General features: G+C 37.9%; 2 protein-coding genes across 4 annotated transcripts; both read left to right on the top strand.

The window, feature by feature from the left end:
* The first annotated feature begins 921 nt into the window (after window positions 1-921).
* Window positions 922-3098, top strand: LOC129315512 (xyloglucan endotransglucosylase protein 6). The gene is made up of 4 exons (XM_054959255.1): window positions 922-1153; window positions 1371-1471; window positions 1915-2108; window positions 2546-3098. The coding sequence occupies exons 1-4, from the start codon at window positions 994-996 to the stop codon at window positions 2970-2972; spliced, it is 882 nt and encodes a 293-aa protein (XP_054815230.1). The 5' UTR covers window positions 922-993; the 3' UTR covers window positions 2973-3098.
* A 4737-nt stretch (window positions 3099-7835) lies between these two features.
* LOC129315513 (putative dehydration-responsive element-binding protein 2H) lies at window positions 7836-9413 on the top strand. Of its 3 annotated transcripts, none has more exons than XM_054959256.1 (3): window positions 7836-8016; window positions 8090-8130; window positions 8597-9413. In XM_054959256.1, the coding sequence occupies exon 3, from the start codon at window positions 8653-8655 to the stop codon at window positions 9214-9216; it is 564 nt and encodes a 187-aa protein (XP_054815231.1). In that variant the 5' UTR covers window positions 7836-8016; window positions 8090-8130; window positions 8597-8652; the 3' UTR covers window positions 9217-9413. The 3 variants fall into 3 exon arrangements, with proteins under 3 accessions (XP_054815231.1, XP_054815232.1, XP_054815233.1); XM_054959257.1 differs by having other exon boundaries at window positions 8276-9413; XM_054959258.1 differs by having other exon boundaries at window positions 7836-8130; window positions 8276-9413.
* The last annotated feature ends 2991 nt before the right edge of the window (window positions 9414-12404 follow it).

The following is a 12404-nucleotide window of genomic DNA, read 5'->3' as shown; positions in this document are numbered from 1 at the left end:
GGGAGGATATTCCTTGAGAATAATTTAAAAGTAAAATTACACTTTACTTTATAAAAAGTGATATCATTAGTTACAGTTAACAAATATTTAAATAACAAAAATAACATTATTTTAATTTAATTATTTTAAGAATATTATTGTTATGATGAATAATTTAATATTAACATTACTCATTTAAAAATAATTTAAAAATAAAAATATCCTTTAACTCATAAATAAATAAATAAATTCAACCCTGCTTTTTTGAATGTTCCTATAAAGTGTAAGCTAAACTTTTTCAAAATTAGAGTAAAAAACTTTGTTTAACGTCTTGCATGTTATTTTCTTCCATGATTATTATATTAATTTCATACGTATCAAGTACTAAGGTGGGGAAGGTCCTGCAAGGCATTTACTGTGAAGGGAAAGGGTGCACTGCAACAGTGGGGCCTAGCACTAGTGGCGTCCAGCTGGAAATGCTGTGATGAAAGCACATAAATCTAAATCGTAAAAGGGAACGTCCCACGCCACCCCGATATCATTAAAACAAGACACCGAGCATTCATGGGCTTTGGATCTGCATAACCTCTAAGGATTCAAACGCTTGGGACAAAAAAGCTGGACCTTTGTACGCCTCATCCTTATACTGCCAACTGGACACTCCCACCTTCCAGCTGTCTTCCTCCACGTGTCCTCCTTTTATTCGCTGCCATCATCTCTCATTCCCCACCACTCCCCCACTCAACCTCTGACACTTCACAGCTTTCGCCAGCTATCTGTGGTCACCGGTCACCCCATCAACGGCTATTTTTTTTCTCTCTTTCCTCGGAATTTGTTGTCCCTCGTGGCATATGACGTGGCTATTGGGATAGGGGCTTCCGGCACAAGATCCTTTTTTGAAGTTCTTGATGGTGCCTATAAAACCCGGCACTCCCTGCTCCTTCTCATACAGCAGAAGCTTTCCCATTCGTCTATTCTCCTTCTCAGTCCATCTCTCTGCATTTTTCTGTATTCATGTCTAGAATGTGTGGTTTCTTGGGATTCTTGGTGGGTCTTCTGTTGGCCGGGATGGCTTCCTCTGCCAAGTTTGATGAACTTTTCCAGCCAAGCTGGGCTTTAGACCATTTCATGTATGAAGGAGACCTTGTCAAACTCAAACTTGACAACTATTCCGGTAATTATCTACCTTTTCCTTTTCCTTCCTGGACCAAATAAAGAAAACAAAAACCCACCTCTATTCTGAGGCTTGAACACTCCGATACAAATCATCCCTGAATGCCGAACTGCGTGCGTGCGTGCGTGCGTGTTTGTGCTTTTTGTATTTTTTTTATTTTGGTAAAAAAATTTTGCCGGATCGATATCTCATAATATTCCTAGTTTGCACATTTCAGGTGCTGGTTTTGCTTCTAAAAGCAAGTATATGTTTGGGAGAGTGAGCATTCAGCTCAAGCTCGTGGAGGGCGACTCTGCTGGGACTGTGACTGCTTTCTATGTAAGTGAATGCCAGCAGCTAATATTTTTCTTTTCAAAATACGCGCTTAATCCTTTTCTATTTTTATGTGGAGATTATTACTGCCGCACTACCAACGTATTGATTGCTCTTGGACCGATCATTTAAATAGCTTACGTACTATTCAGCTGCATGCATTGAACATTTACCGGGAACAGACAAAATAAACTTCGGATTTATCCTACACTAGCGCGATACATCTGCCTACTCGTTCCGACCCGTGAATGACTTTATATCCAATTAATCAAGCATTTATCAGTTTTGTCGCTAGCTACAGTCCCGGACTGGATACATGTTCGAATTTAACTAAGTAGTCTGTTTAAGATTCGCATAAATGTTTTGTTCAATAGACCTTTTTCTGTCATTTGTCAATGACCATAGTAGCTGAATGACTGACCCAGCTGTGACCTATTCGGTTGATCCAGATGTCATCGGACGGCCCAAATCACAATGAATTTGATTTCGAGTTCTTGGGCAACACGACGGGTGAACCATACTCAGTTCAGACGAACGTGTACGTGAATGGTGTGGGTAATAGAGAGCAGAGACTCAACCTCTGGTATGACCCCACCAAGGATTTCCATTCATACTCTGTCTTCTGGAATCAGCGCCAAGTTGTGTAAGCACTGAGATCTTAATCTCTGTTGTGCGTTCTGGTTTGCGACGAAGATGGGCTGTGTTCCCAGTGTTCCATAAATGAAAAGAGAAAAGGGGCTATCTTCACATGGATACGGATGAGAAAGCTGTAATGATAATATGCTTGCTTTTTTTTTTTAAAAAAAAAATATTGGTCTTTCAGCCATGACATGGCTTGGAGCGTTGTGTCCCCATCGGGTCACATAGCAACAAGCTCCTGAATAAGAAGGAATATATAGGACATTTTAAGCCAATGCCCTGATGGTTACAGGACATTGCAGAGAAAGGGGGGAGAGTCAGACGTCTATTTCCTTTGTTTCTGGCAATTTCATTGGGAGATAGCTGTATCTTTTACCATTATTTTGGTTACGGTTACCATTACCATTATTCTAATTCTAATATTGCGGTTGATGTGACCAGATTCTTAGTGGACGAGACCCCGATAAGGGTGCACACAAATTTGGAACACAAAGGCATTCCATTCCCGAAGGACCAAGCGATGGGAGTGTACAGCTCAATTTGGAACGCAGACGACTGGGCGACTCAGGGGGGTCGAGTGAAGACGGATTGGAGCCACGCGCCATTCGTAGCGACGTACAAGGAGTTTGAAATCAATGCATGCGAGTGTCCAGGGGCGGTGGCGACGGCGGATAACTCGAAGAGGTGCAGCAGCAGCGAGGATAAGAAGTATTGGTGGGACGAGCCTACGTTGTCGGAGCTGAGTGTTCATCAGAGCCATCAGCTCAAGTGGGTGAAGGCCAACCATATGGTCTATGACTATTGCTCTGACACCGCCAGGTTCCCGGCCACTCCCGCCGAATGTGTCCACCACCGTCACTATCACTGATGAAATCACCCAAATCTTCCAACATGTTCTTCATGTTGTATCGTGTATTATATTTTCCTCCTATTTTGTGAATGGGCACTATTTGTTGAGTCGTTTCCTGTTAAATCTACCTACTGAATTCGTAAATTTTACTACTCTCCTTTGGTCTCTGAAATCGCTTTACCGTGTGGGTTCCACGATCAAACATTCAAATACACATGCCTCCGAATGGGAATTGGGGCCGGGGTACCACGAAGCTCACGGGTTGCCCTGGGGACCAGGAAGAGAGAAGATATCTTTTGGTGCTACGAAAATTTAGATAAACGGGAAAGAGCACTGATTGAACTCGGGGAAACGTTCGTTGCCTTTAATTTACTGTGTGCCTGCTTCCTTTGTCAATAAAAATTAGTGAAAAGTACGAAAAAGAGCGCTGATTGAACTCAGGAAACGTTCGTTGCCTTTGATTTACTGTGTGCCTGCTTCCTTTGTCAATAAAAATTAGTGAAAACGTACCGCTTGGATGAGTTCAGAATATCGAATTATACTTCAGTGTTAGAATTAAATGATTTGTAAATGCAAAACTTTAAGGTTATTTTCAGTGGTTTGATATGATAATACTCTTCCTTGATTTGTAATTTTTGTGGTGACTAATTTACAAATGAGATTAGTCAATTTATGGAAAAAATTAACTTGTTTAAACATATGATGATTTGTAAAAAAAAAAAAATTGTAATCGTTCAGTTGCAACTGTGATTCATTATTTTTACTGTAAAAACATTTATAAATCAATGAATCAAATCATTAAAGGATATCTTTCATTGTTATTTGAGATTTTCTTAATTTTTTGTATCCTTAAATAAGAGTAACTCGATCCTGTAGTTCTTCAATGTCATCTCCCCTTGATTTTTGTAGTCGATCAAGTTATGAAATAGTATCGCACCCTTCTCTGTTTTGCGTGATGGAACGGGGAGATTTCGAGACCACTGTTTCTTAAAATCAGGCGTTTTACTTTTTCAACTTTGACAACAAACATGTGAATTCACGTAATTAATCCCTTGCAAGAAAGATTGGGTCCTTCCACTGCGCGGAGCTTTGACGCATTGAAGTCTTCTTTCTTTAATAAGGCCGACCTGAAAGGGTGACTATGGATTTACACACTGGAAAGACTATGGTTATAACTATGGACCTCATTCAACGAGTGATGGCGGAATGGTTGACTGGGCCCCTTTTTTTAAAAGCCTTTTGCCAATTCGAATGATTCACTTGTGGGTCCTACATTGCATGACTATGATAACACGACATGATGAATTTCTAAAGGAAAAGCAAAAGCAGGGGAACTGATTTGTATTGCAAATACCAAAAGAAACTTATCATATCGGCACATCCATTTTGACGACTTAGATTAACTTTTTCACTCATACAATGCGTTCGACCTTGGAATCGTTCCGGGGAAGAAAATTTATAAAAGTGAACTTTAATCATGTTGATTACTTTGTGGACATGGCATCATTCGCGATCAGTGAAATCCATGGGCAGATCTGCAGAGCGTGTAGCAGGATATATGAATAAGATATTGGAGCGAGCATCTCTTTTATCTAATTCGTGTCTGCCACTAGCAATGTTTCATCCAAGTCTATCAAAGGGAATAGGCTTGTGCCTTGTGCCCAGGAAGAGATCAGACATCAAAGAATAGAATGTTATCCCCATGGATGACGCAAAAGGCAGAGCACACGAGGACAAAAGCCGAGGTTACAGACACAGTTTTGGGCTCGAGTTGGGGAAATCAGTCCAAGACACACAAATGAAGTTTCAACTTCTATCGTCCAGAAAGGAGGAACGAGGGAGAGATCGGTGAAAAAGTTGCTTGGGGTTGAAAGAGCAAGCAAAATTGAAAGCAAGACAGGGCCAGGGGAGCAATCAATTGACGTGGACATTGACCGGACCCCCCCTCCTCCAGGGTTAATTATTACCAGTGACACAGTGTCACAAGCGCTTGATTAGTGCACGGTTTTTTTTTTTCAATCAATTACGCGGACGCTTGTTATTAGTTTTTTTTTTTTCCTTTTTTTGTTGCCAGGCTTATTATTAGGTTCGATTAGCAAGATCAAAAGATGGAAGGTGGATTCTCTATTAACAAAAGAGGAGGGAAAAGCTTCCAAAAGACCAGACTTTATGCACATAATTGAGCTCTGATTCCCACTCTTACGTATGCTAATTGCGATGCAATCAAAGATCGTAATAACTTTTTTTATTCAATAAGCAATGGTTATTATTATTTTTAAGGTGGCATGTCCAATCTAGGTTATAGTATTATGTAAATAATAAATATGTGCTCATGGGATCATTTGCCAAAGGAGGTTTTTTTTTTTAGTTAGGGATATTTTTGACCTCGAATTATTTATGCAGGATCAATGGGTGTTCTAAATTTGACAGTCTTTTTTGTTTCCAATCGTTTAAAAACCCGTCCTGTTACTATCATGTTATTAATGTGTCTGTCAATTTTTTTTTTTGGCAAAATATGTACATGCAACACATTATATGTTAGTTAAGGGTTATTTTTATTTTTGAGATATTCACTCAGGGACATCTGCTGTTCTTATCTCAATTTTAGAGTATTTTCTCTTTTAAATGTTAAAAAACTTAACTATACATGTCTTGTTGTTAACATGCCATATACATATGTTAACTGAGCTCTGATTGCCACTCAAATGTATTCTAATTGCTATGTAATCAAATTCCGTAATAATTTATTTTGTTTAATAAGCAATGGTTATCATTATTTCAGAGCTGGCATCTCTAAGTAAGTCTATGTTATACGTAATTAATAAATATATACTCATAGGATGACTTGCCAAAGGAGATTTTTTTTTTCCCCATAAAGAAAACATGTATCTTAAAAGCCAATGATTGTAGTTAAGCAAAACAGGACAGGCATAACGCTCAAAAGTTAAACCTAATGATAAAGCAGACAGGTTCAAAGGAGCAGGACAATAAGTCGGCGAAAAAAAGGATATGAAATTTCACTAAAAAAAATAAAAGGGCTGGTGAAATTGCCATGATGATGGGAGCCTTGCCTTTCGGTTTAGTTGAGAGGGTAATTTACTTTTTACATAAAGCTGACATTTTTTTTTTTTTACCAAGCATGACTATGAGACTGAGAGCCAGCGATAAGCTGTTCCATAATTGAAAAGCGAAGAATATCTGTTTTAAATACTAAAAAATGAAAATGCAAATGGTCCTTCAAAGTTTTTTTTTTTTTAAATAATCCCTGGTATTTTATTCCGCCAACTTCAGTAGGATTCAGTTGAAAAATTCTTAAGTGAACAGAGTGCGGTATATTATTTATAATTCATCTAATCAAATTATATTAATTTAATTAAATAAAATTTTATGTGTCATCATTTTTTCATGATTTTATTATTAGATTACTTACTTAATTTGTTGCCTTTTCTTTCTTTATTATTATCGATATCAGAACTAATTTATATTTAATACATGTTTTGATTGAATAGATCATAGATAACATAATGTACCCGATTCATCTAATAATTTCTTGAAATAAATTCAGTCATGCGTGTCTAATAAATCCATACCAAATAATTGTATATTTATGTGATCCAGAAATCAAATAATTGGAACGGAATAAAAGAAATATAATACGGGATCTTTTTATTGTTTTCACGGAATGAGAATGCATGCATGCAAGTATATCATTAGATAGGTTTAGAATATATGTAAAGATAATGGAAAATGGAATTGAGATACATTCAAAAGTGAAGAAATCTCGAATCATGGATCACTGAAAAATGCAACGTGGGTAAACTATTTTTCATGTAGCAGGGGAAATGGGTAATTCATCCTCAAGGTTAGTTAACCCAACTTTTAACTTTCACATGTATGTGAATATTGATCATTTTTTTACCCCCCCTCCCTTCAAGAATCTATATATATTGGCTGATTTAAATTTCAGTTTGATATAATTGATTACAGAAATAATTAATTAACATGATTGATTTTAATTATAATTGATTATATTATAAAGTATTATTTTTTTAAAATTAATTTTAGCCATATAAATTATTATAAAAGACATTGCTATTTACAATTAAATTATTAATAAAGTTATATTTAATATTATTAAATTTGTTAAATTTTTTTAAAACAGTAAAATATATTATTTAACAGTAAAATTGAATTTATAAGTAATCTTTCAGAATTTATTTCAAAATGGGATTCTAGTTTAATAATCAATTATTCAGTTTTTTAGCTGTTTAGTTAACTTTTACTAAAATCAATTATTTTATCCCAAAAATCTATTGTATAATCTATCCAAACAGGCTGTATATCATATTTGTTATTGTTATATAACACCAAAGGAGTCACAATGCATGTGATTGCGCGGCCATCCTGGACGACGCTTGTTTTCGCTCTACCTATCAGATCAATTTTTTTAAATAAAAAAATAGTACACGATTTTCTAATAATAATTTCACGATGATATATAATTTTGTTATGATACGGCATGTCTTAATTTTCAAAAGAAATCACATGATTTTCAAGTCTTCACATTCCATGGTCGAACCTTTTTATTTCTTGTTTACACATGCCACGGGTTAAATTTGACGATAAAATGATAAACTCATTTAGATTCAGTCCAAAACTCCAAATAAAAATGGTGCGATTAACAGCAACGCCAACCCAATGGCAAACCCCTCCAAAACCAGAGCCCCGTTTCCTTTAATTTTACTCTGGGCCTTAGCCCTAAGAGAATAAAAGGAATCTTCTCAGAGGCCCAAAAGTATTTCCGTTGCTGCTCAGATTCTGAGTTTTCCTGATAGATTTTTTTTTTCTTTAAAAATATGTGTGAAGCAGGCAATTAGTCAAAAAAATCGGTGTTTTGTTTTAGGGTTGAAGTGGTGCAGTATTGTAAGTCGGCAACATCGGTGATGTCGAAATTTTAGACTCCCGGCAATCTTCGCGGCTTTCATCTCATCTCATGTCCCAGTCCAGAATACCCAGACATCCTTGTTAAACACTGAACACAACGACGGCGAATTTTACGAAGGTATCATCCTCTTCTTCTTTCTTTGACTCTCTCTCTGAATTTCAATTTTCTTTTCACTCTGACTTTTACACAGGCGTCTAGGGAGTCAACGCTCCTGGCTCCATCGAGGCACAGGTAATCTTCCATCCCCCAGTCATGTTTTTTCAGATGCCTCATTTCAACCTCGCCCTGTTAATTTCAGCGCTTTCTTTTCGTTATTCTGAGTCCCTGTCCCTTTTTCCTCCTGGTTTATCGACTTGAATTCATTATTATTTTTCAGTTTTGAGGTGAGTTCAACTAAGCTGGGGAAATAATTTGTTCTCCACTGGAAATATTCTAAACCAGCATTAAAAAATGGTGGTTGAAGAATTAAACAGGACTAACTAGATCAGTAGGCGATTAAATTGTATTCGTTCTTGGGTGGAATGGGAGTAATGTGACTTGTTTTTGGAAAGAGCGCTGCGTTGATGGTCACTTTATGCTGGGCTTCCCTTTTCACCTCCTCTTTGCCATTTGCCATGCTTTCCATCATGGCTAGATAAGCAAATTTTGGTTACAATAACATTTGAAATGAACAGAAGGCCTGGTCTGACTTTGGCAGGTTGTTACTTGGGTGTTGTTATCTGATAATTTGTTTGTACAAGGAGCGCAACTTGCATGCAGAAATTACAGAAAGGCCATAATAAAAGGGAGGGATCTAAGTCCGTGGCGGAGACGCTGGCTAAATGGAAAGAATATAATGCCCGGCTTGACTCTTGCAGTGATGCAGACAAGCCAATTCGGAAAGTTCCTGCCAAAGGATCCAAGAAGGGATGCATGAAAGGCAAAGGAGGGCCTGAGAACTCTCGTTGTAACTACAGGGGCGTAAGGCAGAGGACATGGAGCAAGTGGGTTGCTGAGATTCGAGAGCCAAACAGAGGAAGTAGGCTCTGGTTGGGTACATTTCCTACTGCCATTGGAGCTGCTCTTGCCTACGATGATGCAGCAAGAGCAATGTATGGCTCTTTTGCTCGCCTCAACTTTCCCAATGTTTCAGTTTCCAATTTTTCAAATGAAGTTGCAAATCAATCTGATTCTGCAGTGCCCACTGAGTCTGTGATGTCCCCAACGAACTCTGGCTCAGATGAGTTAGATGATACCGACAAAAAACCTGATCCCTTGAATGTAAAAGTTGAGGAAGGGGAAGTTGAATTGAGGATCAATTCCTCCACGCTTTCATGATGTATATTATGCACATTTTTATTTGGACGTGTCTAGAAATCGTAGCTTCTCCACTCGTTCGTGATTAACATAGGATGACTGGGATTTGGTGCTTGTACCTGGAATTAGCTGTTGCGGAATGTAAACTGTCCAAATTTTCTAAGCTACACTGGATTCCAGCTCCTTTTCTTAACGTGAAATATAATTTACTTTCTCAAGCAGCTATCTATTTTACTTGAATTGGATAACGTTGGCCTCGTATTGATTTCGTCCTGCTGATGGGATGATATGAAGAGTGAATTGCTGAAGTGTACATAAGGTGGTGGTTTCGGCTGGCTTTTCCACGAAACTTGAAGACTCTCCAGAAGCTGGAAAGTAAGAACGTGCAAGTGTTTGTGCCTGGGGAGTATTAATTATGAATTATCTTTGTAAAAACTTATAAGAGTGTAATCTTTCTCTATTCTTTACCCGACGAAAATATGCTCTCACCTTCAGCTTGTAAAAGGGATTAATGGCACCTAAGGAGACAGTCACCATCTGAATCCAATTAGCTATGTTTGGGCAACTTGGCCACAAACCTCAGTCTAAGCAATTTGATCGCTTCTGGTAAAAAGAACAAAAAGGTTCTAATCAGTACTTGCATCACCCCAAACCTCAGTCCAAGCAACTTGATTGCTTCTGGTAAAAAGAGAAAAAAGATTCTAACCAGTACTTGCATCACAAGGTGGCATCTGAGCAGTTTATCATGAATGAAAAAGCAACTGATTGCTTAGAAGACATGGAAATGCTAAGAGCAATCAGATTGGTTTACAATCACGAGCACCATCATTGTGCATTTGCATGATCCGAGGTTATCCAAGCCTTATTTGTTTTTTTAGTGTAACTGCTTCAGTAATTAGATTCGCATGACACTGTCGGCAAGCTTGACGAAAAGGTGATTTTGCAGAGAACCGTGGGACTCAGTTAAAGCGAGTGTATAGTCTTGACTATCGAATCATTGAGTGCACAATGGCTGGCAACTTCTAGAAGAGCGGAAGTGAACCAGTCAACATTCACCACCGACGTCGAATACGAGTTTGGTTGCATGGTATTTTGACATTTTTACAACTCGAAGTTCGTTGAAAGATTCTTCTAATTTGTTGGGACCTCATCCTCGTTGACCCTCGTAACCCCTCATTATAGCTCACCTGCTGGCTTCTGCCGCCTCAGGTTTCAAAGTCCTAAAAGCGTCCACTCAGCTTTAGAAATTTGCAATTTGGCCTCGCCTCCTCCATGTTGGATTGAAGACAACAAATACGGTGATTTATACTTGGATCCCTTCTGCCATGGAACTCCAAATAAAGCTTCTTAAATCTGGTGCCAAGGCTGCCGGATATCATGGGATCCATTTCTTCCAGGAAATCCATAGAAAACCAAAGCTCTATTTTGTTATTTTATTAATTACAATGAAAATTCAGTTTTTGTTAAAGGAAAAATCTGGTAATTTGAAACAGTGATAGATAGTTTAGTTTAAATGAAATTAGGTAACAATAAATTGGAACGACTAATTTTAGAGGGATAAATGAACAAATTTGGCATTCACAGAGGATATTTCAGTAAAAGCATATTACTTTTTCAATTTTTCACACCGAATTAAAAAATGATTTGTAAACGTAATTCATTTAAGTTCTTACTCAAATAACAATTTTTCTTAAAATTTACAGAGGCAGGTGGCAGGTAAGTAGGTAACCTCATGTCACTTCGGAATTGACTGCAGGCAACTTTCCTGAAAATTAATAACAGATCCCATGTCTCTTTTGAAGCCTTTTAGCTTTGACGAGTTCAAACGAAATCCAGTCTTATCAACATCTACAATTGTTCTGCTGAGTAAGGAATAGACCAATACGTCAATTTATGCACCTGCTCATTGCCAGCTTTGTATTGCAATGTAGTTCGTAGCGAAAGCATTTCTCCTTTTTCTTAGAACTCGGGGAAACTGGGAGTGGATCCCTTCTTCTTCTTCTTTTTTGAGCCTGCATTATTATTACTTTTTGAAAGGGGCGATTTAAAGACTTCCTTCCATAGGAAAGAAACACATGCATTACAAGGTGTGTGAGACTTTTTTTTTTTTTAAAGAAAAACAAAATCATTAGTGTCTATAATTTTATTAAATTTTATTTTTAATTTTTATAATTTGTTTTCAATATTTTTAATTTATATAATTCCTGTAATTTAACATCATTAAAAACTTCAAGAGTTAACATCACTCAATCTTATTAAAATCATAGCAACTAAAAATATTGAGAAAAAACAATATTAAAAGCAAAAGTTCATAAAATTATTATGTTTTTTTTTTAAAAAAAAAGGATTCGTAAGTTGAAAAGCCAAGCAAGAGTTCAAGTTTTTGAACATGAAGACACGGCAAGTGAGGATGCTGCTGGTCACAGTTAATCCCAAAACCAAACCCTGCCCTTTTCACAGCTCACTAATAATGCATGGGACCTATTTCTCTGCTATAAAGCACACACAGGCGCAACCTCCACCAGAAATTTGAGGCTAACCCCAACAGACGCAAAAACTTTGAAGCCCTCCATTTAAATTCCTTTCACCGCCTCAGACTAACGGTGGGCATCACTTTCGTTCCTTGCTGACTCTTCCTCTCAAAACCTAAAGCTCAGGTTTGTCCAGCAGCAGCCTGCATCAGACATAACCAATATACGTTTTCAGCTCGAATTCCATGATGAGGAGCAGGCTTGCTTTGGTATTTCTTCCAGCTGCTCTGATCTTGGTGCTTCGAGCCATGGCAGATGAGTGTGGGTCAGCTGGGGTCAAACCATTGGAGCTGAAAACAGAGACAGAGGCTCAACCACATTACAAGACTGATAAAATTGCGGATCAGCCGGTTCCTGTAGCTGCCGAGTCATCCCAAGCAGCTGAGGCTCCGGCTTTTAGACGGCTGGGAAAGCATCATTCCACGGACAAGTCTATGGCAGGTGGAGGTGTCATTATAGGTGGCCTTGTTACTGCCATTTTTGCTGCTGTTTTCTGCTATATACGGGTCACCAGAAGAAGGGACGCTGCTCACTGACCTTGGCTCGTGTATACGCTCTTCACATTTAGTCTAGGAAGTAAAACACTGTCTTCCCCATATATTGTTGATGTTAATATGAAGTCAAGATTCATGTTCCCTGTCTTCCCTTTTCATATCTGCGAGTTAGTATGCTCTCATC

The sequence above is a fragment of the Prosopis cineraria genome, unplaced genomic scaffold (genome assembly GCF_029017545.1).
Source record: "Prosopis cineraria cultivar Desert tree isolate PC_DT_omini unplaced genomic scaffold, ASM2901754v1 PC7, whole genome shotgun sequence".
NCBI lineage: Eukaryota > Viridiplantae > Streptophyta > Magnoliopsida > Fabales > Fabaceae > Prosopis > Prosopis cineraria.
This window is presented reverse-complemented; position numbering and strand designations above follow the sequence as displayed.

Excerpts from the sequence above, each read along its gene's own strand:
- LOC129315512 (XM_054959255.1), top strand. The coding sequence starts at position 994 with ATGTCTAGAATGTGTGGTTTCTTGGGATTCTTGGTGGGTCTTCTGTTG. Across the intron at positions 1,472-1,914 it reads GGACTGTGACTGCTTTCTAT|ATGTCATCGGACGGCCCAAA; the intron begins GTAAGTGAATGC and ends CGGTTGATCCAG. Across the intron at positions 2,109-2,545 it reads TGGAATCAGCGCCAAGTTGT|ATTCTTAGTGGACGAGACCC; the intron begins GTAAGCACTGAG and ends TGATGTGACCAG.
- LOC129315513 (XM_054959256.1), top strand. The coding sequence starts at position 8,653 with ATGCAGAAATTACAGAAAGGCCATAATAAAAGGGAGGGATCTAAGTCC.